Genomic DNA, 24899 nt, shown 5'->3' with positions numbered 1-24899 from the left:
GCATTATTTAAGCTGATGAAGTGTAGTTCGGGAGGCTGAACATAGTTCTGTATGCTAAAAAAAAGGCTAAGCACGGGGGGGAAGACCTAGCAGCTAAAGGGTTAATTACTACTTTATGTAGGTTGGATATATACAAAGTCATTGAAACAGTTCAGATGATTTTTCATAGTAATGATTGCCCGCTCCTCAACAGGTTAGTAAAACTCAATAATTTGGTGGTATTGAAACCACCTGGTTCTTGTTGGCATTTAAATGTTTTTGAATTGTTCAGCCATTAATATTCTTCTTTTGTAATAGTAAAGTTCATGAATCAGTGTTTTTAAATGAACTGCCTCTTGCTAATCTTGACATTTTAACTGTTTATGAATCATCAAGTTACTGATGTGTATTTTATTTTAGTTTCTGTTTCAGCTGCAGGTGCCGGACTTGTAATTCAATCTGTTATGTTTTTTGACATGCTTTTAAATAACTATAGTTTATCCTAATTCTAGTATACTTTCTGCTTCTGTCTACTTTAGGAATGTAGCATATCTGAAAGGAACAGTTATAGATTCCTTACCTTGTGAATTACCCCCAGGCGTCAGACTGGATCTGGAGAATTTTTTCGTCAGCAGTCCTCCTGCGCGTCAGAATGTGGCATCGGTCTGCTTCGCGTTCGTCGTTTGCGTCGTGGTCGCCGAGATGCGTTGACGTCAATTCTTTCTTTTTCCATGCCAGCCAGTGCATATCTGGAGAGAGCGGTACCTTTTGCCGACTCCTGTCGACGTCGTTTTGAGTCTTCGACTCCTGGTGCACGTCAGAGATGCCCGGCTTCAAGGCTTGCGGTTTCTGCCGACAGTTGATGTTGGTGACGGATCCGCACCGCGTGTGCATGTTCTGTCTGGAAACTGGCCATGACTCCAAGTTGTGTTCCGCGCCGCTTGAGCTCCCGGTTGCGTGGGAGATCGAGGGACTGGTCGCAGAGCCCCCACCACCACCACCAATCTTCTTCCAAGTCTTCGCAATCCTCCAGTAAGTCAAAGCACAAGAAGAAATCTAAGAAGCATTGTCGCTCTTCGACTTCTCCTTGTCTGTCGGCCGATGCGACGAGGTATGTGGGTTTTGCCCCTTCCCCAGCTCGGCGTGCGGAGCCCGATGGGTCGACTCCGGGTTTCCCTCCTTTCCGGGACCTGGTGCGACCCCTGCCCAGCTTCGGAGTTTTTACGAAGCGATGCGTGCCATCTTTGGGCATACCGACTCCGCCGGCTTTCCTTCGGGCCCCGCGGACTCGGCTGGGGGTCCTGGGCTTTCGACGCCGGCAGCTTTGGCCCCAGCACCGCAGGGTCCCCTTGGAGCCAGGCCTGGATCCTGATTGGCGCCGGTCGACCTGACTACGCATCCCCCCCGCCTCCACTGGTACCACGTCTGCAGCCGCCGCCAGTTGTGTCCCTAGCCGGCGTCAACCCCAGCCCCCCCCCCCCCCCGATCTAGACACTAAGCCAGACGTGCTGCTGGGTACTTTTGTGCCCCTATTCTGCTCTGTTTCTTATAGGCCAGATTGGTAACCTTAGGAGGACTGGGAAGGGTCTGGAGACCCTTTGACTGGGTTGGGTTATGAACCGGACTGGAGAGAGGAACTCACCTCAGGCTCATTCTTAGCGGATCAATTTGGCTACTCTCTCAGACTCCCTTGCCCGAAACCGTCCAGCTCTGCCGTTGGGGATCGATTCCGCGGTCAGTGTCTTCAACTCCTGGGTGGAACAAGGGTCGGTCATGCCTACTAACAGGGGTCGGATCAGGAGGATTAGGTCCACTCCCTCTAAACCCTGGTTCACCCACTCCTTGCGGGAACTTAAATGTGGCTGTAAAAAACTAAGAGACTAAGAGCAGGTTGCGTACAGCACAGAAGGAATACTATGCGGCGATTAGGGCCGCCAAGAGCAGTTACTTCGCTGGGAGGATTGAGAAAGCGGATAATAATGGCAAAGAAATCTTTGCCATAGTTCAGAGCTTTCTATCTCCATGTGCTGCGCTTCCCGTGTTACCTTCCTCCGATCTCTGGTGTGAAGAACTCTCGTTTTTTTTTTTACGATAGAATCGCTAAAATCCAAGCTGACTTACAGAGGGTGTGTGGCAATTCTCAGTCTCTACCGGTCCCTCCATCTCTAAAGTTGTCTCAAACCAGCGCCCAATTTACGGACTTCAATCCAGCCACACAATCGGATGTGCTGGCAGTCCTTGAATCTCTGAAATCGGGATCGCCTTCGGACCCCTGCCCGGCGAGGGTGCTAGCGGGGGGGCGAACATTGTTTGCCAGGAGGCAACTCAGATTGTGAACCTCTCCCTCTCCTCTGCCACTGTCTCTTCTTGCTGGAAGCAAGCCAAACTTCTTCCACTTTTGAAAAAGGCAGGGCTGGACCCATCGGCCACCTCTAGCTATCGTCCCATCTCGCTGCTTCCTGCGCTCGCGAAAGTCTGCGAGAAGATTGTATTCAGACAACTGGATAATTTCATCAAATCCTCTCAGGCCCTTCACCCAGCTCAACCCGGATTTAGGGCGGCTTTAAGCACAGAAACGGCGCTGGTGGAGGTGTCTGAGGCCATCCGGGAGTGTCTTGATGGGGGCGGCAGAGCGGTCCTGATTTTGTTGGACCTCTCTGCCGCCTTCGACACGGTGCCCCATGCTCTCCTCTTGGCCAGGCTGGCGGAGGTGGGCATCTCTGGACGTGTCCTCTCCTGGCTTACCTCTTTCTTGACCAATAGGCCGCAACAAGTGTGGATGCCGCCTTATGCCTCGCGGCCAAAGAATCTTACTACAGGTGTGCCCCAGGGGTCCACATTGACCCCCCTGCTGTTTAACATTTACATGACCCCCCTAATTCATCTGGCAGAGCAGCTGGGGGCCAAAATAATGGCCTACGCCGACGACACCCAGTTGTTGTTCACCTGGCCGAAGGACAATCTGGATACCTCGGTGGTGCGCTCGTGTCTGGCCTCTGTCTTCCGCTGGCTTGCCCTGGCACAGCTTAAGTGTAATGAGGAAAAGTCAGAGGTTCTTCTTTATGGTACCTTTCCGGACAATTTCAGGGACCTCATCTGGCCAGTCGATCTGCCCTGCCCTAAATCAATAGGAGGCACGGCGAAAAATCTAGGGGTTTGGTTCAGGCAGGATCTTAAGTTTGAAGACCATCTAAAAAAACTGACTGTTATCTGCTTTGCCACTCTTAAGGCGTTAAAAAGGTTCTTCCCACTCCTCCTGAGAGAGGCTAAAGAAACGGTTTTGCATGCCCTCATTCTGTCTAGGCTCGATTATACCAATGCACTGTTCAGTGGCCTACCTGCCTATCTTATTCAGCGGCTTCAGGTCATCCAAAATGCTGCTGTGCGGCTTTTATTCCAACTTCCCAGGAGAGCCAGTGTGCGATCTCACCTTCGCAGTCTTCACTGGCTCCCAGTCGCCCATCGAATCCTGTTTAAATCTTTGGTTCTCGCGTTTCGGGCCACCCACAAATTAGGTCCGATGTATCTGCAAAAAAGGTTTGTCATGTACATTTCCCGTCGCGCTCTTCGCTCTGCAAATTTGTACCAAATGACCATGCCCAAATTTAAGTATTCAAGATTGGGCAGTCAATCCATTTCTGTTCAGACTGCCAGGGCCTGGAACGCTCTCCCGCTGCGTCTCCGACAATCTCTATGTTCAAGAAGGGGCTCAAAACACATTTGTTTAACATCACCATATAATCATTTTTCCTATGCGCATTTTTTTCTGGATAACCTCACTCTTCGCGCCAGGATACTTTGTAGTAGCAGAGCGCGATATAAAAACATTAATAACATAACATAACTTCTGGCAGCCACATGGGAGAGGCGGAGATCAGAGGCCTCTGGTCTCCGGCGGAGTCTGGGCTCCACATCAACCTTCTGGAGCTTCGGGCGTTCCGTCTTGCACTAAATGCATTCCTTACCTCTGTCCGGGGAAGAGTAGTGCAGGTGTTCACGGACAACACCACCGCCATGTGGTACTGCAACAAACAGGGCGGGGTGGGGTCGTGGACCCTATGTCAAGAGGCTCTCCTTTTCTGGACATGACTGGAACATTAGCGCATATCCCTTGTGGTTCAACAGCTGGCAGATTCACTGAATGCCAGGGCGGACCACCTCGGCAGTAAGTGCATGAGGGATCAGGAATGGCGTCTTCACTTGGAGGTGGTGCAAGGTCTCTTTCAGCAGTGGGGAGAGCCTTGGTTGGATCTATGCGCTACGGAAGAGAATGTGTAATGTCCGCAATTCTGCGCTTTGGAATTTCCATGGCGGCACTCGCTATGCAACGCTTTTTGTCGCGAGTGGAGTTGCGGTCTTCTATATGCCTTTCTGCCTATACCACTTTTGCCCAGAGTGCTGAAGTAGATCAAGCGCGCCCAGGTCCAAGTCATTCTGGTGGCTCAGGATTGGGTATGAAGAGTCTGGAATCCTGAGCTGCTACACATGGCCATCGATACTCCGATCAGACTTCCTCTTCTGGAGGATCTTCTGTCGCAGCAGCAGGGGACGGTCCTCCACCCAAACCTGTCCAGCCTCCACCTCCTTGCATGGAGATTGAGCGGCGGAAGTTGACGGTTTTTGACTTGCCTCCCGAAGTCTGTGATGTTATCTCGGCAGGCAGGTGTCCCTCAACTAAGACGTATACGCCTGTAGATGGAACAAATTTGTGGCATGGTGCGCAGCAAAGGCTGTGGATCCCCTTTCTGCCCCTTTTTCAGAGGTTCTCTTGTCCCGTCTTTCTTTGGCCCAGCAGGGCTCTGATCTGTGAACTGATAAGGGCTACCTCTCGGCCATTTCAGCCTTTCTTAGACTTCCTGATCAGCCTTCTGTTTTCAAGTCCCCTGTTGTAAATCGCTTTCTTAAGAGCATTACTCCCCTTTTTCCGCCTTTTACCCTCGTAATGCCTCAATGGGACTTGAATTTGGTCCTTTCTTACCTCATGTGCGTTCCCTTCGAGCCGCTTCATAACTGTCCTCTCAGACTTCTTACTTTAAAGACTGCCTTTCTGGCTGCCATCACCTCTGCTCGCAGGGTGATTGAGCTCCAAGCACTTTCTTCAAAGCCTCCTTTTCTGGCTTTTCACCCGGACAAGATTGTCCTCAGAACCAGACCTTCCTTTCTTCCCAAGATGGTTACTTCTTTCCACATTGGTCAAACCATCACTTTGCCCACCTTCTTTCCGCATCTTTCTAAGGAGGAAGAGAGGCTCCAGATCCAAAACGTGCGCTTTCCTTTTACTTGGATCGCACAAAACAATTCCGGGTGGATGACCAGATCTTTGTTGGCTACATGGGCGCTCAAAAAGGACCGGCCGTACACAAGCGGACCATCCCTAGATGGGTCATTTTGTGTATCAAAGCTTGCTATTCCTTTGCAAAGAAGGAGCCTCCGGTGGGGCTACGCGCCCATTCCACCAGTACGACGGCAGCTACCACCGCTTTGGGACGGGAAGGTCCCCTTAATGACATCTGTCAGGCAGCGACGTGGGCATCTCTGCACACGTTCTAGAAACACTACTGCCTGGACAGCCAAGACCGGAGAGATGGCTCCTTTGGCCCTTCTGTTCTCCAGGACTTTCTGGTGTGAACTTGGTTTGCATACCCACCTCCGGGGTTGGTATTGCTGGGGTATCTATTCACAGGGTAAGGAATCTATAACTAATGGTCTCTTTCAGATGAACAAGTTACTTACCTTCGGTAACAAAATTTCTGATGGATACATCTGCCTGTTAATTCCTCACCCTATGAATATCCCCTGCGCCAGAATTCCGCTGAATTTTTTCCCTAGCTCTCCACGCTGACGAGGACGTCACAATGCCACAGCTCCACTTGCGACTCCGCAGGACCTCACCGGAGCCATAAGGGAGCCTCGTCGGCGTGATGACGTCAGTTCCCTTTTTTCCGCGCCATCGACGCGTAACTGTTTTCTAGCACTCTCCATATTTGTCAAGTTACTTTGTTGTTCCTTCATCTTTAACTGTTGCTGTTGGGATATCGTCTTCGAGGAAATACACAGCTGGGAGGTTTTTTCGGTATTCCTGAATTTCTAGGCGCACAACCAGAGTGCCCGCAAGGTAATGGTGGCAGTTAGGTAGTCAGTATAGGCAATGAGGCGAACGGTAATCCCTCACAACCGCTCAGGGATGGACCAAGGTTGATCCACACGATTAACAGAAAACAACAAAGCCCCTGCACTATACAATATCGGTTATTATTTTTTAGTTTTTAGAGATAAAAGTGTCAGTTCAAGCGGTAGAAGTCATTAAAGCACATCCAAATATCAGTTTACACTTTAAGAATAAATGAACAGGATTGACATATAATAGTATAGAAAAGGTCTGTTCTTGGTGTGGTATTTCTGTTTATTGTTCCTGTACATGGGCCAACACGTGTTTCATCGCAGGGAACAGACTGCGAATCTTCAGGGCTGAATAGAAACATAGAGAGTACATTTGCGATCATGTTTATTTCACGAACATGTTATATCGGTGACTTTGTCGTGTCACCCAGGGTGGAATAAAGCATGCCATTGAGTGACTTTGTGTCAAAGTGCCTCGAGATCACTAACTTGGTGACTTCAGTGAGCTTAAAAGTTATCATTCTATTTGATATAACTGCAGACAAATGGACACTGGCCGGAGAAAATTACAGTGACAAAGTGAAGAAAGTGTTGAGTGTTTCAAAAGACGGAATCCCAAGTGACTAATGCAGTGTCTATAAGAAACTCCGAAAAATTCTTTAGGGCGTCTGATATTTATGCATCTGTTTGGAAATATTGCTTTATTTTGATTTTAATTATTTTGGGGGGTATGATTAGAAGTTGATTGAACTCCTCTTTTTACGATCTTAATCTAGTACATATTTACAAAGGATATTTATAGTGGAAAGAGGTAAAAATCCGAATTCACTTTTCTCTGATGTTTCAAACTCCATTTGTATTGCACCAGATAAGTAGAGAGAAAAAAGGGGGTACCGGTCAGTGGGTGGAATCTGTTATTTGTCTACACTGGTAAGATGGGTACTGAACAAAATATACAAATAAATATAAAGGTATATAAATATAACAAGAGAGGTCAAAGGGAAAATTAAAAAACCCCAATGAATGGAAAACGGGGGTAAAAATATAAGGGGGTAAAGACTATATATATAAGGATGCCAGGTATGTATAGCACATGCTCTGGAGATAGAGAACGGGGAAGAGATAATCTGCCATTTATACTGGTAGACCCTTAATAAAGTGCATGGATATGTTGTTTTAAACACAAATTCCTTATGAGAAAATGAGACACACTCACCCTCACAGGTGATGGGCGAGAATACATAAGTAAAAACACCAGGTTGGGGCGTAACTTGGAATCCTGTATCCGGAGTTCCAAAATATATGTAATCCAAAGCTCTGCGAGACTTGATGAGTCTATAAGGTAAATAATAGTGTATACATATTTTGTTATTTAGTTGATTATCTGCCGAGAAACATTCAGAAACGGGAACCGATAATCAAAGGATGACCTACCTCGATGGTATCTCCTTCATGTGTAAACCGGGAGGAGAAAATAAACAGGATTGTTCAGATTCGACTAAACTGTTTATACCGAAACAAGGCGGGTACACCTGGATCGGAAAAAGAAGGAACGGAAAGGGTAGGTGGGAGGTGTTCAGTTTAACCAAGACGAATAGCGTCTGGTATATATCTCAAAACTGCAGTGGGGAGCTCGTTTACCTCATTGCTATCGTTCTCCCTCTTGTGGTTCCCGGCGCCGTTTTTCAAAGACGGACACGTGACCGGAAGACAGGCCGGAATATGTACCGGTAAACCGCTTCCGGAAACAAAAAGACTAGAACGTAGGTTGAAATCCAATCCGTACATTGATTGGCAATAAAGAGAAGAAATACTACCAACTAGGAGTACCGAGTAAAAGGAGATTTTCTTATAATTTATCGCGGTCCTGTGCTGATTCCCGTATTTGTGTATCTAGAGTGGGGAAATCACTTGTCAGCACGTAAATGATTTGGCAGAAAAATTCGAACGATATTTAAGGGTGATTTAATACGTAAGGTTCATATGTTTGACCGAGCATGTGCAAAGATATAATAGATGTGCAATGTATGTATAAAAGAGAGCACATTTATATATATTTCAATTAATAGACACCCAGCAAAAGGTATATTGTCTAGGGTCATAATAACTATGATGGAATTATATAATTCCACCTCTTAGTATTCTTTACTCATAGTAAACCTGTACTATGTACTTGTAGAATGAATGACCTTGGTCCGTCATCATGTTGTCTCGTTTTGAACACAAATGAACAAACAATTAATTCAAAAGAGATATCAATACATAATTTGTGAGGAATTTTTTTTTTTACATTGTTTCTGTCTATATCACTACACTCGATTATGTTACTTAATTGATGTTAAGGGTCGGATGTAGTGTACTGAGGGAAAGGGGCCAAACACTCAACGGAAAATAGACAATTAACCCAAAGTTTTGAAGGTTTAGTTCCCTAGAAAGAATTGCATTTCTGGGTCATAATTTAATCCGTGTTCGATACTTTGAAGACGCATAATCCAAGTAGCTTCTTTGCGTCTCAGTGCCAGCTCTCGGTTGCCACCTCTCGCATGTACAGGCACAGTTTCGATTCCAAAAAAAGATACTGAAAAATCTTCTGTGTTAGTCTGACATTTAGCTACATGTAGAGCCACTGGATATTTATGATCTTGTTTTTGTATGGCCCTCATGTGTTCTGATATTCTGTCTTTCAATGTTCTTATTGTGCTTCCGACGTATTTCTTGCCGCATCGGCATTCTATTATGTATACCACATATTTCGTGGTGCAGTTGATGTTAACTCTAATGTCATATAGTTCTTCATTTGGTCCCTTGAAGTGCTTGGTTTTATGTTTAGCCCATTTGCACATGGTGCAAAAACCACATTTGAAAAACCCGTTGCTGCGTTGAGTTAGCCAGTTAGGAGTCATGTCGATACGTGGGACTGTAGGGCTGAGTCTGTTCCTCAATGTTCTCCCTTTGCGGAAAGTAATTTGAGGAGTTGTGGGTATTATATCTTTCAGTGTTGAGTCATCTCTTAGCAGACCCCAGTGTTTGGTCATGCTGTTTCTAATTGATTGATGTAGTGCGTTGTATTCAGTGATCATTCTCACTGTTGAGTCTTTCGCCTTATTAAGATCTTTGGGTTTCAACGTGTCAGTTCTCTTAATTTTGTAAAGTTTCTTTTTTGCTTGAGATAGGATGGTTTTTGGATAACCACGTTTTTCAAATCTCATTTCCATGTCTTGTATAGTCGTATTAAGATTCTTGTCATCACTACAGTTACGTCTAGCACGGAGGAATTCTCCAAAGGGTATTGATCTGATCTGGTGGAAGGGATGAAAGCTATCTGCTCGTAGAATGGCATTACAGGAGGTAGGTTTCCTGTAAAGTTTACTTTGTAACTTATTGTTCTTGACATAGAATTCCAGGTCTAGAAATTCTATGTGTGATTTGCTCGACTTCATGGTGAAGCTTAGTTCCCAATTGTTATGATTGAGATGGTCAAAGAAACTTTGTAGTAATTCCTCTGTGCCAGTCCAAAGTAAAATGCAGTCATCTCTATACCGACCCCAGAAAAGAATGGAGTCAGTATATGTACTACCTTGAGTACCCCAAATATGGTCAGCTTCGAAAGCGCCCATAAAAAGGTTGGCGAAAGATGGGGAAAATTTAGATCCCATGGCTACTCCTCGTTTTTGTTGATACCATTGTTTGTGGAAGATGAAGAAGTTGTTGGATAGAATTAAGTTCATCATGGAAATTAGCATTTGTGTGTGTGCCCAGAGAGATGCTGGTCGATTTGACAGAACACGGGTTATTGCTTTAATACCTAACATCGGATTGATGCTGATATACAGTGCGACAACATCCATAGTGACTAGGGTAGTGTTCGGTTGCCATTCTAAGTCGCCCAACAAGCTGAGTATATGCTTAGAATCTTGTATATGTGAAGGCAGATTTTTGACCAGTGGGTTTAGGAACACATCCACATATTCTGCCAGTCTTTCAGTTGGTCCCCCGATTCCAGAGACAATAGGCCTGCCTGGTGGAAAGGGGAGATCTTTATGAATTTTTGGAAGGGTGTAAAGCCATGGGTATGTTGGTTTGAGTACTTTAAGATACAAGTACTCGTCATCGTTCAGAAGACCATCTTCTTTCCATTTGCGTAGATGGTCATTAATGGTGATTGTCAATGTACCCATTGGGTTGTTTGCAATTGGTTCATAGCAAGATTGGTCTGCTAATTGATTAAGTATTTCGTTGTTGTAATCATCTGTGTTCATAACCACAATATTACCTCCCTTGTCTGCCTCGCGAATAATGATGGTGGGAATCTGGGTAAGTGTAGTAAGGGCATAACGCTCTCCTTTGGTCAGATTGTCTTTGAATGTAAAAGTTTCATTTAGTTTTTTGGTGTTGATTTTGTTGAGGTCCTCAAGAACCCGTCTGTGAAAATTATCAATACTATTACCACCTGGTAATGTTGGAGTCCATGTAGATTTACTCTTTAGACCACTTACAACACAAAGATCCGTATCTATATTGAGTTCGTCCAGAAGTTGCCCCATTTCCATAGGGCTATCTTCCCGTTCAGTGATAGACAACAGTAAATGAATTGCTTGTATATCTTTTATTGTCAGTACATCATTGACCAAAACATCAGGAATATTCTTCACATTTTTATTACTAGGTGTTTTTCCTGCAAAGTGTTTTCTGAGTTTCAGACTGCGGATAAATTTAAAGAGATCTATTTTGATTTGACAGATGTCCCCTGTAGAGTATGGATTAAAGTTAAGGCCTTTAGAGAGGAGATTGGTCATATCAGGAGTTAGTGGAAAAGAGGAAAGGTTTATTACTTGAACCTCTTTGTTCTCATTTATTATTTCTTTGTTGCTCCTGATCTTAGTTTTTTGCGATAATCTTCGTTGGCCACCCCTGCTGCCTCTGCCTCTGCCTCTTCGTGAAATAAACATGATCGCAAATGTACTCTCTATGTTTCTATTCAGCCCTGAAGATTCGCAGTCTGTTCCCTGCGATGAAACACGTGTTGGCCCATGTACAGGAACAATAAACAGAAATACCACACCAAGAACAGACCTTTTCTATACTATTATATGTCAATCCTGTTCATTTATTCTTAAAGTGTAAACTGATATTTGGATGTGCTTTAATGACTTCTACCGCTTGAACTGACACTTTTATCTCTAAAAACTAAAAAATAATAACCGATATTGTATAGTGCAGGGGCTTTGTTGTTTTCTGTTAATCGTCTTCGAGGAAGTCCGGGTTTAAACCCTGTAGGGAGTGTGGGGGGTCACATGTCCATGACTGACCCTCATGAAGATTGCTTATGGTGTTTGTCGTTGGATCACGACGTGAAGGACTGTTGAAGAAAGATGAACCCAAAGGCTCTTAAAGAATGAGAGGCCAAGCTGTTTATGGCTAAGGCAAAGAAGGAAGGAAGAGGGTGTAAAAGAGCGAAGTCATTGACTTCGCATACATCAAAGTCAAGGAAATTCAAAAAGAGGAGACATGGGTCTCGTCGTCGACGGTCGAAGAGTAAGGCTTCAAGGTCACCTTCGCTGGCCCCTCGATGTCATCAGAAAGACCTTGTGTATTCTTTGTCTTCACCATCTCCTCGAGTGATTCCGGAGAGACATCCTTCTCCAAAAGGCACTCCAGTGCAGTCTCCTGCGCCTACGGGTTTGCCGGATTCAGAGGGCTTGCCAGTTGAGGATGATCCTTCTCCACCTTCTCCTGTGCACGAGATTGAACCTGTGGCTCCGCCAATCCATATCCACAATTTCCAACTCCAGGTTCGGATCCAATGCATTTTTTAAATGCAATGTATGGAGTATTTGCTAAGGCAGCATTTCCCTCCGTAACACCTTCGGGTCCCGTGGGTCCACTGGCCTTCAATTTGGGCGTGCCTCAGCACTATGCCCAGGCACCCTTTGTGCCTTTCATGCATACGGCACCGTCATGGCAGTTTCCACTCCGAGGATTTCGACGCAGTTTATGGAGTCCCCAGCACCGTCTGGTGTGCCTTCCTCTCGGCCTCGTATGGCGCTGATTCCACCTTCAGATCCTCCTTAGACGCCGGCTCCGGAACTGTCGGCTCCGCCGATGCAGCAACCAAGGTTTCGTTCAAGGAGAGAGGCACAGTATCAGAGAGAGGAGATTGGAGAGGGTGAGATAGATGAATCCATGGATGATTTTGAAGGAATTCAGGAGGCAAGTGGACTGGACACCTTCCCTGAATGCGAGCTTTCTTCCACAAGGGCTTTTCCACTTCAAGAGTTAGCTCCTTATCATACTGTCATACGAAAAGGCTGCAGAGCTTTTGGACTTACAATTACCTACTGCTGAGTATAGGCCAAATTTGCTCACTGAAGTTTTACATTTGCCTTCTTAAATAGTTGAGCCCTTGTTGCCCTTTAATGAAGCCTTAACGGAGCCTATCCTCGGTGTGGCGTAAACCACTCTCTTCTCCTGCTGTGTCTAAATCTGTGGCAAGAAGATATAGAACTGCTCCAGGAGATCCACTTTTTCTTTCTTCTCATCCGTCTCAAGAAAGTTTGGTGGTACAGGCGTCCTGCTCTAAACAATCTACAGGCATTTTTCCTCGGGCTCTGGCCAACAGGGGCTCTAAGAAGCTGAAGCAGTCAGCTAAAAAGGTATTTTCTTCATCTAGCATTGCTCTAAAATCTACAAATGCTACCTGTTTGTTGGGGCGTTGGATACATGCTTTGATGGATTTGGAGAAGCAATTGGCACCTAAGTTGCCTGACGAGGAGCAGGGAAATACATTTTATGGAGGTTCTGTTAGATGCTCAGGCTGCAGCTAGACAGGTTATTCAATGTGGCCTGGATATAGCTGATTCGGTGGCTAGAGTTATGGGTTGCTCCATAGTTACCATGAGACAAGCTTGGCTTAGGGCCTCTGGATTTTCCCCGGATGTTCAGGATACCCTTCTTGGTTTGCCCTTTGATGGTTCAAAGCTTTTCGGGGAGAAGGCTGATTCTGCACTTCAAAGGTTTAAAGATAGCAGAGCCATGGCGAAATCCTTGATTGCAGTCAAGGGGGTTTGGATATAAAAAGTATTGTGGATTTGGAAAGTCTTCCTTTCGTGGCTTGCGACAACCTCAGCAGCAGCAGCAAAATCCGCTCTATAAGTCATATAGAGGGAAAGTCTGAGGTCGCCAACGTAGTTCTGCCCACAATCTCTTCGCTTCCTTTTCTATCTCCCCTGCTCCCCCTGGTAAAGCAGCAAAGCAGCCCAGATCCCCCACCCTGGATCATGTGGGTCCTGTAGGGGGTCTGTTATCTCACTTTCTACAGGGTTGGAAATTGGTCACGTCAGACCTTTGGGTTTTAAACTATGTAGAGAATGGGTAAGCCCTTCCCTTTTGGAAATTTCCTCCTCCTTACCCTCCTTGCCAAGGATTTTGTTCATGAGACCATTTGCTTCTTCTACAGAAGGAGGTCCTTGCCTTACTACAAAAAGGTGCGATAGAGGTCGTTCCAGTGCAGGAAAGGGGTCAGGGATACTACTCCCGGTATTTCCTGATCCCCAAAAAGGATGGCTGGTTACGTCCGATTCTGGACCTCAGGGTCTTGAATTTTTACACCGAGCAGGAGAAATTCATGATGCTGACCCATGTGCAGGTTCTTCTGGCGCTGCAACAAGAGGACTCGATGGTGTTGATCGATTTACAGGCGTATTTTCACATCCCCATCCTAAAGTCGTATCTGTTTTACGGTAGGGTCGCAGCACTACCAGTTTGCGGTCCTGCTGTTTGGTCTTACTACTGCACATCGAGTCTTCACAAAGGTGATGGCAGTGGTGGCAGCTCATCTTACGAGGTCAGGGTTTCCAGTTTTCCCTTATCTGGACAATTGGCTGCTCAATCCGGAGTTGCCAGAGATGGTGCGTCATCATCTGCGAGTAACAACTCAGCTGTATTTCAACTTGGGCTTTTCAATAAATGTGCCCAAATCTCACCTGGTGCCCTCTCAGCGCACTCTGTTCATAGGGGAGGTGCTACTGTATGTCGAGCTTGTCCACCTCCTCAAAGAATTCTCGACATTCAGGAGATGATTCCTTTGTTTTACAATGGAGCAGTTGTTCCGGTCCTGAAGGTCCTTCACCTGCTCGGTCTGGTCGCTTCCTGCATACTAATGGTTAGTCATGCACACTGGCACATGAGTGCACTCCAGTGGTGCCTCCGCAGGCAGTGGTATCAACATAACGGAGACCTCAGGGAGTCAGTCAGGATCTCCAGAGACGCTGCAGCGGATCTGACTTGGTGGAGTGTGCAGGGCAACCTGTCTCAAGGCTTTCAATCTCCTCTGCCGGTGGCCACAGTGATGCCTCTACTCTGGGGTGGGGTGCTCATCTGGGGGATCTGGAGGTCAAAGGTCCTTGGTCTCCAGAGGAAAGGTTGTTTCACATCAACCTTCTCGAATTGAGGGCGATTTGTTTGGCACTGAAGGCTTTCCTTCCTTCCCTTCGCGGTTAGTCGGTTCAGGTCCTGATGGACAACACTACCGCGATGTGGTACATCAACAAACAGGGAGGTGTAGGGTCGTATCGTCTCTGTCGAGAAGCTCTGCGGCTCTGGTCCTGGGCTCAGGACCATCCGATTTGTGTTTTTGCAAATCTAGCCGGCGTGCTGAATGTTCGTGCGGACAGTCTCAGTTGGCATTACTCGGCCGATCAAGAGTGGTGGCTTCATCCGGATGTGGTCCATCTCATCTTCCATATCTGGGGGTCTCCTCAGTTGGACCTGTTTGCCACTCACAAGAACGCGCACTGCCCGTTGTTCTGTAGTCTCCAGTAGTCGATGCAGGAGGCACGCGTTTCAGTTGGATTGGAGCTCGCAACTCCTTTGCGCGTTTCCTCCCATGCCATTGATTCCTCGGGTTCTGAAAAAGATTCGTCAAGACTGGGCCCGAGTTATATTGATCGCCCTGGATTGACCAAGAAGGGTGTGGTTCACAGATCTAATTCACCTCTCATCGCACCCTCCCCTCCGTCTCCCTCTCAGGTCAGAGGCAGGTTTTACACCCCCACCTCCAGAGCCTGCACCTTCATGCCTGGAGATTGATGGGGCAACCGGAGTTCCTTCTCTCTCCCGCCGGATGGGGTTGATGTTATCTTATCATCCAGGCGACACTCCACTAAGTCAATGTACTCTTATAGATGGTCTAGGTTTGTTAAATGGTGTGGAGAGAGATCCATTGATCCTTTAAAGGCCCACTTGTCAGATGTTCTTCAGTTTGCACTTTTGCTGGCTCAGCAGGGTTGTGCTGTGGCCACTGTTAAGTGATATTTATCGGCGTTTCTGTGTTTGCCGGATCAGCTGTCTTTATTTAAGTCTCCCATTGTTTTATGATTTATTGAGGGCCTTACCAATTGGTTTCCGCCTGTTAATTTTGTTATGCCTCTATGGGATTTAAATCTTGTTTTAACTTTCTTGAGGGGTTCCCTGTTTGAGCCTTTACATAGTTGTCCTGTGAGACTCCTGTCTTTTAAAATGGTCTTTCTTGTGGATATTACCTCGGCAAGGAGGGTGAGTGAGCTTCAGGATCTTAGTTCAAACCCCCCTGTTTTTTGACCATACATGCTTAAAGGATGGTCCTCAGGACCAGGGCTGTTTTTCTGCCTAAGGTGGTTACTCCCTTCCATCTAGGGCAATCAATTACTCTTCCTGTGTTCTATCCTCCCTCTCACCTTTCCAAGGAGGAGGAGAGACTTTACTGCCTGAATTATAAAAGAGCTATGAGCTTTTATTTGGACAGGACTTAGGACTTGCGATTGGACGATCAGCTCTATGTGGGCTACGTTGGACGCATGAAGGGCAAAGCTGTGCACAAGTGCACTCTATCCAGATGGATTATCTTGTGCATCAGGATCTGCTACGCCCATGCTGGTAAGGAACCGCCTGAGGGTATTAGAGCCCATTCTACTAGAGCCAAGTCATCCACCTCTGCTTTTTCCAGGGTTGTTCATGTAGTGGACATTTATAAGGCAGCGACTTGAGCCTCCCTCCACACTTTCGCAAAGTATTATTGCTTGGACTCCGAAATGAGGAGGGAGGGACACTTTGCTCGCTCTGTCATGCAGAACTTTTTGGTATAGAAGGGGTGACACCCTCCTCCAGGAGTGGGACTGCTGTGGGAATCTATTCATAAGGTGAGGAATCCACAGGCAGATGTATCCATCAGAAGAACAAGTTACTTACCTTCGGTAACGCTTTTTCTGGTGGATACAGTATCTGCCTGTGGATTCCTCACTATCCCACCCTACTCCCCGTTGTCTGCCCTTGCATACCCTAAAGGTTACTTTGTTTGACATGTTGTTTTACATTGTATCTTCTATCTATCTAGTACATTTGTAGGAAATGCTTTTATTCTTGCACTTTCCTTTTGATTTTACACTGTGTATGTGTTTGAATATTGTGTACTGTGTATACTTTGAATCTGTTGTCGGTCCACCTGTTCGCCTCAGAGGCACGAAAAAAACGGGTGGAACTAACGTCATCACGCCGACGAGGCTCTCTTATGGCTCCGGTGACGTCATGCAGAGTCGCGAGCGGAGCCATGGCATTTAGGACTACCACGTCGGCGTGGAGAGCTAGGGAAAAAATTCTGCGGAATGCTGGCGCAGGTGATGTTCATAAGGTGAGGAATCCACAGGCAGATACTGTATCCAATAGAAAAAGCGTTACTGAAGGTAAGTAACTTGTTCATCTGTAAGAGACCTAGATTAGTTATAGATTCCTTACTGCTCCACCCATCCTTCCCGTTCTGCGAACTGACTTCTAGGGTTAAGGAGTTCCTTTTAGTACCCTAGTTTTTGTGCACCAGTGGTCATTGTCTTGCATGGCTCTGTGCTTCTGTCATGGAAAGTCGTGTACAGAAATGACGTTCATGCGCAAGGGCAGCGTCTAAGTAGCTGCCTCAACGTCATCCCGGTGACCACAACGTCCAACGACGAACGCGGAGCTGACAGACGCGCATGGGTACTGCTGACGAAAATTTTCTCCGGATCCAGACTGATGCTTGGGGGTAATTCACAAGCTAAGGAATCTATAACTAATCTATGTCTCTTACAGATATATCGTTACCGAAGGTAAGTAACTTGTTCTTTAATCATATTGCAAATATGATATTTTAACAGTGGCAGTCAAACTAGTATTTGGTAATCATAAGAGAGCTAGGAGTTCCACCTCACCTCCTAAATGCACATTGATTTTTAGAACTTATAACTTCGATTTTATGTCCTTTCCAGGTTCTCTGTATTTCTGGAAAATAATAGCATATAGATTTTCCTGTCTTTAAAATTGTATATTTCTTATGAACCAGTCATATACTGCTTTATCTTGATTTGTAGGAAGTAGAAGGCGAAGGTGAGGAAGCAGAAGAAGACGACGATGCCAACTGTGACCTTAAGGTTAGTTACGTATATTAACAAGACTATACCCGTTAGAAATGGGGGTCTCTAGTTGGCAGAGGTAGGAACCTTTGTCCAAATAGGGACCTTTGCTTCCAGTCAGGGTAAGGGGGATACACACTTTTGATATCACCTGCTCACCCACTGGGTAGCTTGGCATGAGCAGACAGCCTTATCCCAAAGGCAAGGTGTAAAGTATTTGTACTCAAAACACACCGTATTACAGTGATAACGCCTCAAATGGACATCACACCAGTTTAGACAAAATAAAGTATCTTTATCTGAACTTAAGACCAAAACAACAAAAATCCAACATACATGTAATAAGAATATTACTTCAAAAAGATTTCAAACAACTTGGTCCATAGAAAACTATAGACGCTTGTTTTCTCACAAAAAAACCTGTAGATGTGTCAAAATTCACAAGGCCAAACAGCTGCAAAGATGGGAAGTGTCAAGAAACAAAGAGATGCGTCAGTTCGTGAGGCGATGCAACAGTTCTACTGCATGCAGGATAATTGATGCGTCCAATCTGGTCTTACACAGGTAGCACTTGCACTTTGACACTGATCAGCAGTGGCAAAGTGCCCAAAGCATCTAAGTCAGCAATAACGAAATCCATCCAGCACAGCATCAAAAATAAAGGCGGTAGAGGCAAAAAAGTCAGGGGAAACCATGCCAAAGATGCCAAGTCTAACAATACCGTTTTATATCACCTTACACTTATATTTACATTTTTAGATTATAATGCGTAAAAATGTATCATTTCAAAATATTACTTTAGTTTGATTTTGATTCAAATATGTTTAGTTCCATAATCCTTAAACTAGTGAACAGGTGTTTTTTGGTTGTTTCAAAAACCTTTTTCGAACATTAAGGCATGATAGTTTCCATTCCATCAGGTAGCATAACATCTGTTACAATCACGAATATAGTTGACACTGTTAGAGACATATTGAACAGGATGTACCACGGCACAACATATCAAAAGGGAGATGTGGCTGTTACATCAGTGTGGAATGTAAGTACTCAGTTGGGCATCAAGGGTCAGTCTTGTCTGGACCATCTTCGGTAGTCTGGGCGTCAGTGATGGGGGAACTTTCAGTGGGGCCGTCCGGGTTGGCCAGTCGGTGAAGGTAGGATATAAGAGGGCCTCATATATCTGGAGGTCTGTTTGCCAAAGGCATCAGACTCCAGAATTCGCCCAGGAGTGTGTGGCAGTGGGCTGCTTCGGCTATCCAGTGCCTGGCCTGTGGGGCCGGGATACGGCCCCAGTTAATCGCCACCCGGCGCTTGGTGAGCACCAGTAGCATTGCAGTTAGTTTGCGATTACCATCTGAAATGTCTTTAACGTTAAAAATAAATATAGGAATTTTGGGAGCATGTTCATTTTTGCAATGGCAATACGCCCGGCAAATGAAAGAGGGAGGTTTTACCTCGTGTTTAGCTTGGCTTCAAGTCAGTACATTGCTTTGCCAAAGTTAGACCTCCACAACTCGTCCATATCTCTGCTCAGCCAGATGCCCAGGTATCAGTTGGGACCATTTGCCCAGATAAATGGATAGTCTGTTGAGAACGGCTGAGTGGCATCTGTGAGGGGGGAACAGAATGTATTTGTTCCAATTAACCCGAACCCCAGATAAGCAGCCAAAGCAGATAACCTCACTGGCCATGGGAGATAGATTCTCCTGTGGTTCGTGGATATATATCACGATGGTGTCAGCGTAGATAGAGGTAACCAGGGCACGGGATGAGAATCTGATGCCCAACTGGATATGATGCGGATGTAACTACACAGCCAGAGGCTCCATAGCAATGGTGAATAACATGGGTCATCCCTGCCTAGTACCCCTCTTGATAGTTATAGGGTTGGTGACCTGCCCATTAACCTTGATGCGTGCCGTTAGAAGTGTGTAGAGAAGTTGAATCTTTTGCACGAAGTTCAGGCTAAACCCCAAATGAGGAAGAAGATAAAAAAGGGAACGGTCACTCAAGTGTATCAAAAGCCTTAGTGGTATCCAGGAGGGTGGCCACTGCAGGCAGAGAAATATGGATCTGGGAATAAGAGAGAAGATGGTGCATAGATTGTGCTAGGTGGCGTGGCCCAGGATAAACCCAACTGATCAGGACCAGCTATTAGTGCCATAAGTGGAGGAGACGAATAGCCAACAATTTAGCATAAATATTATTGTCGGTATCGATTAGCATTAAGAGGCTAAAGGAATCGCACCTCTACGGGGATTTGTCCGGCTTTAGAAGGAGGGTAATCATGGTCTCGCAGAGAGATGGGGGAAATCTACCCAAGTCAAGAGATTCATTATACATTTCAGGCAGATGCGGGACGAGAAGAGGTGCATATTCTTTGTAAAATGTGGGGGTGAGCCCATATGAGGCAGGAGCTTTATCCCCTGGGAGTACTGCATGGAGTTTGTAGATTTCTTCAAGGGTGAATGGTTCCTCCAGGTATTCCCGGTGACCACTGCCGAGCCATAGCAGCTCAATTGAATCAAAATATTGATCCAGGATCTCCCTAGGTGCGTCCCTCCTAGCAGTATACAGTTGGGAGTAAAAAGCAGAGATCCTAGTGATGATGTCTGTGGGGGAGGTGGTCCTCCCAGCAGCCTCGTTGCAAAGTGCATCTGAGACCCTTCATTCGAGCTGGACAATGCAACCATCTTGGTAGTCCACCCTGTGTGCGACCTGGTCGAGACGGGATGTTAGGAGATCTATTTTTGCATCAATTGACTTTAGACTGGATTTCACCTCTAGGAGGATGGTTCGAAGGCTGTCATCCTGTTCGCCAGGGAGGTCAGTATGGGTGGATTGCTTGCCGGCATCAAGGGGGACCTCGCTGCTTCTGCCCGACCCCTGCCCTGTAAAAGTGATCTTGGCTTGTCTTGTGTCCGTTTTCCCCATGGTGGGCTTGTAGGACGGTGGGAGAGATGTATAGTCCAAGGTATTTTCCAATGATGGAGGCGGCCCACAGCTTAAAGGCAGGTCAGGCCGGGCGAGGCTGCAAGAGATTTGATGCAGCAGCTTCCAGAGAGATCAATGCAAGGCACAGGAGGTCCGCAAGGGCGTCCAAAGCCAGTTGTCAGGGGGTAATGAATGTCCGCGAGGCCCACAAGGCCGCAGGTGTGTGGTGATGGTGCCGCAAGCTACACTGTGATAAGTGCTCTTGCTGCCGTCCCCAGCGAGACTGCAGCAATGTGGGCAAATTTGGGCCAGCAAGAAGTCCAGTTGTCCGCTGTGGTCCTGCATGCGGCGTGGGATAAGCCAAGGAGGAGGGAGAGCCCCGGGAGTGTGCCATCTCCGCCCGCAAGCTGATGTGTGCGCAGGCCAGGGCAGCAGTCAGATGCAGGGTTGGGGTGGCCAGTTCAAAAACCCCAGTCGCCGCAGCGAGGGCCAGGAGGATTGTTCGGTCCTGCAGCGCGCATCCCCAGCCGCCAACTAGGAGGGATAGGCCGGTGGGACCGGGACGTCGCAGCTGCCTCAGCCTACGCAGGCGGGAAGGTGGGTCAGCCGGCCAGTAGTGGGGGCCTTCAGTATGCGCAGCGGACTTACTTGTGGTGTCCTAGGGCCTAGGGCTCCCCAGCGTCAGTCAGTCCATGCGGCCCCCCATTGGTAGGCCTCTTGCAGCCGTGGGCTCGATTTTCAGGCTGCCAGATGCCAGGCCAGGCACTGGAGCAGCAGAAGCCTCCTCTCTGCCCCCAAGTGACATCTCTCATGCCAGCAGTAAGCCGGAATCACCAGAGGGGGGGCGCCGCCGACTCGGGCGCTAGGCAGTTCCAGATGAGCACTGCACCAGGCTGGGCCCGGGGACGCGCCAGGGACGCGCTGCTGGAAACACCAACAGGAGAGGCTCCGCCGGTCAGCCGAGTAGGCACAGGTGTCCGAGTGCTGGTGGGTGTGTGAGCGGCTGGTTAGGTCCTTGATCCGAAATGCCACAGTTGCCTCAAGGCCCCGAGGAGCTGCAGTGGGGGTGTGCAATGCCGGGTGCCATCGCTGGAGGCCAGATGACTCCCTCTGATGGTGGATCATTCATGGAGGATTACATGGCTCGGCAGGCAGAGCTCGCTCAGCATGCTGCCATCTTGCCACGGGCAAGATCACGCCCCCGCCGTCCCCCCCCCCCCCCCCCAACTAGTGGACAGTGTTGGAATGTGTTCGTACTCTCACTTCATCATCACCCTTTTTGATCTAGAAAAAAATGACATTAGTATTGAGTTCCAACTGTACTATCTAGTAGCAGATCTGGTTGAGTCACAAGCTGCTAATATGCGTTGTAGAGATGATTTTGTTTGGGTATTGTATGGTTATCAGAAAGGGCTGCATACAGGGATTGCAGACACTTGTGTGGCCTTTCCGTTTTATACATATCGCGCCAGCTCGCATACAGTGCTTTCTCATGTGCATGGTGGTGTGGCCTCATTCAAATGAACACTGCGAAGGCAACATGTTGTTTCTGCACTCACGCTGTGTTATGGATGTGGGTGCAGCTGCAAAAAGCACATTGGGGGAAAATGACTGTGCCCCTGAAAAAAGTGCTGCGCAATCCATGCACTCCCTGAGAGCGCCACTCGGAAGAGTAAAGAAGGTTCCCTTTGACCACCCTTGGCGTCCCCATGCAGGTGAACGCAGTCACTCACTGCAGCTGCCTGCAAAGGGGCTTGTTGGATGCCGCCTGCACAGTAAAAGACTGAGCGGCAGCCTCAAGCAGCTGCTGCGTCTTTCACTTAATGTGCTGCCCTCAGGGCAGGCAAGAGCTTGCAGCTGCATTAAAAGCAGCTTGTGGATTGTAATGGTTTGTCGTGTTCTTGTTTGCATATGGCACAGCATGTATAAATGGGCCCAGAAGTCTTTACCTTGCAGCCACTCCATCAGAAGTACCCTAACATTGCAACTTTGCAGATAGGTTTTATGAAATATATAAATATGCGCGTGTGTGTATGTGTGGGTGTGTGAGCACGCAAACATATTCATTTGACATATATGCTTCAAAATTGGATTTCAATTCAGGGGGGGACTTACCGGAGGTCCAGCTGAGCGAATCCAGCCGTGAGGGCAACGGCTCTTGCGAACACTGTTCGGCTCTTGCGAACACTGTTCATTCCCCGCTGTGAGGACGGCGGATACAGCAGGCAGCTCTGTTTTCGCGCCATGAGGGCAACGGTAACGGCCACGAACTACATCTCCCAGGTGCCCCGGGACTCACGTCGCACTTCCGACGCTACCACCTGCGCCCGGAGGCGCTATAAATCACCAAAGTGTCGAGAGCTCCGTGGGGGGACTTACTGGAGGTCCTGCTGAGCGAATCCAGCCGTGAGGGCAACGGCTTTTGCGAACACTGTTCATTCCCCGCTGTGAGGACGGCGGATACAGCAGGCAGCTCTGTTTTCGCGCCGTGAGGGCAACGGTCACGAACTACACCTCCCAGGTGCCCCGGGACTCGCGTCGCACTTCCAATGCTACCACCTGCGCCCGGAGGTGCTATAAATCACCAGAGGGTCTCACGCCCCGCGGGACGCGCGCGGGCGGCACCGGGAGAAGCCCGGGAAAAGGGCAGGACCGTCTGTGGCAGTCGGAGGCAGAACGAGGCAGGGCTGGGCCACAGACCTTGGTTGATGCAGAGTTTCGACCCCCTTCATTGTGACTGAGTATTATTATTTTGTACTCAACTACTTTTTAAAGCTAACAGTGATTGCGTTGATCACACTGTTTAAGTATTTAGCAATTCATAATGGTCTTTCTTCTTTTACAATTTTAATCTTTTAACTGTTTGTTGCCAGTATTAACAATGTCTAACCAGAAGGCTGTAAACATCCCACCAGTGTCTGCGACGCTGGATAATTATTTGGTGAAAATGGTTAGTGAAATTAATAATAACCGGAGAGCATCCTTAGGTAAGGGGGGTTCCCCGGTTGTACCCCCTCTAATGCAAACCCTACTGTCCACTTCAGGTTTGGATGTTAGTTGTGAACCCAGTAATTTCGTAGATGAAATTATTACTGAGCCTGCCCAATTAGACCCAAGCCAGGACATATTGGATGCATCTAATGATGCTCCTGAGCAGTGCCCCCGGGCCGCTAGGGCAGTGAGGGCATGTAGGAAATTACAAACTAAACGTGGGGGTAATCGGATTAAGAAAAGAGCAGAAACACCCCCTACAAGCATGGTACAGTAAAAATTAATAAAGAGCAATTCGATCTCCTAGCGAGCATAATAGATGCTAAGATTGAAAAACTTATCAAACCTTTAGTGCTCAAACTTGATATAATGTCTGCTGAGGTATTAAGACTCGAGGTCTTTTGGACTCACATATTAACCTGGCTGGAAACTCTAAGGGTGTTAAGAATGACTCTGCCGAGAAGGGCCTTAGAGCAAGGAGAGATGTACCAATCTCACCTAATGGGGGATCGAATGTAACAGAAACAGTTATCAACAATATCACGCCCATATCAAACCAGAAAAAACAGGTTGTATTAGTACCAGAAAGCAAAACGGGCTCAATGTAAGTAAAGAAAAGTCGTTTTATTAACCTTCCACCTGACTGTGCACCGTACGTGGTTGTTCTAACTAATGTGCCTCCTATTGATAAACACCCCGTACAGCACCAGCAGGAACCACATGATTCCCTTAAAAACAAAACAGTCTCATGGCTGCATATGCAAAGTGGGTTCCCGATTGCTTATTCTGAGCAGATATTATCAACTAGGAGAGTAAATTGGATAGGCAATTCTAGAAAGACCTGTAGGGGCGACTGCGTCATTGTAAATTTTAAACACCCTCAACACGTTGCTACTGTTTTGTTAAGAGCAGCCTCCTTATTACATAATGAGAATAATGTTTGTGTGCGCCCACTGGGTTACTTTTATAGTCACCTAATTAAACCACCTTTTGATACTAACAGAAACAGACCACGGACACGTATCCAGCTCTCCGAATTTGAAGTCCCAACCCAAAACAGGTACCAAGCCGTGAGTTCCCTGGAGTCAAATGACTGACTTACCCAGGTTTGTGGGCCCTCGGTGCATGTACCCACAAATAACCAGGTGTCCATAAGCAGAAAGGTGACTGATTCTAGGTTAGAGCATATACAGTATGTGCCAACTTTGATGGCTGATCAGTATGTGACTAATACCTGTGTGGATATACCAATTGAAAATTTGAAGGTGGGAGATGGCCATCAAATAACCGATTTATTGAACCATGTTAGGAAAACTGGAACTATGGGTATTACAATTGTCAGCTGGAATATCGCCGGACTGAAGTCTAAGGGGAATGTCCTAGGCTGGAACAATTTTATTAATAACCATGATATTCTTTGCTTCCAGGAAACATGGTGCAGGGTAGATGTAAACTATG

The 24899-nt window shown here is 47.0% G+C and overlaps 1 protein-coding gene across 20 annotated transcripts in view; it reads left to right on the top strand.

Moving 5' to 3' along the window:
* The window catches only part of NAP1L4 (nucleosome assembly protein 1 like 4), a 1123813-nt gene that overhangs the window by 965249 nt on the left and 133665 nt on the right, over positions 1 to 24899 (top strand). For all 20 annotated transcript variants that reach the window (XM_078682909.1, XM_078682913.1, XM_078682901.1 and 17 more), the window contains one exon: positions 17475 to 17534. In XM_078682909.1, the coding sequence (XP_078539035.1) occupies positions 17475 to 17534 (60 nt within the window). The remainder of the gene's footprint in view (positions 1 to 17474; positions 17535 to 24899) is intronic.

This window comes from Lissotriton helveticus, chromosome 3_1 (genome assembly GCF_964261635.1).
Source record: "Lissotriton helveticus chromosome 3_1, aLisHel1.1, whole genome shotgun sequence".
Classification (NCBI taxonomy): domain Eukaryota; kingdom Metazoa; phylum Chordata; class Amphibia; order Caudata; family Salamandridae; genus Lissotriton; species Lissotriton helveticus.
This window is presented reverse-complemented; position numbering and strand designations above follow the sequence as displayed.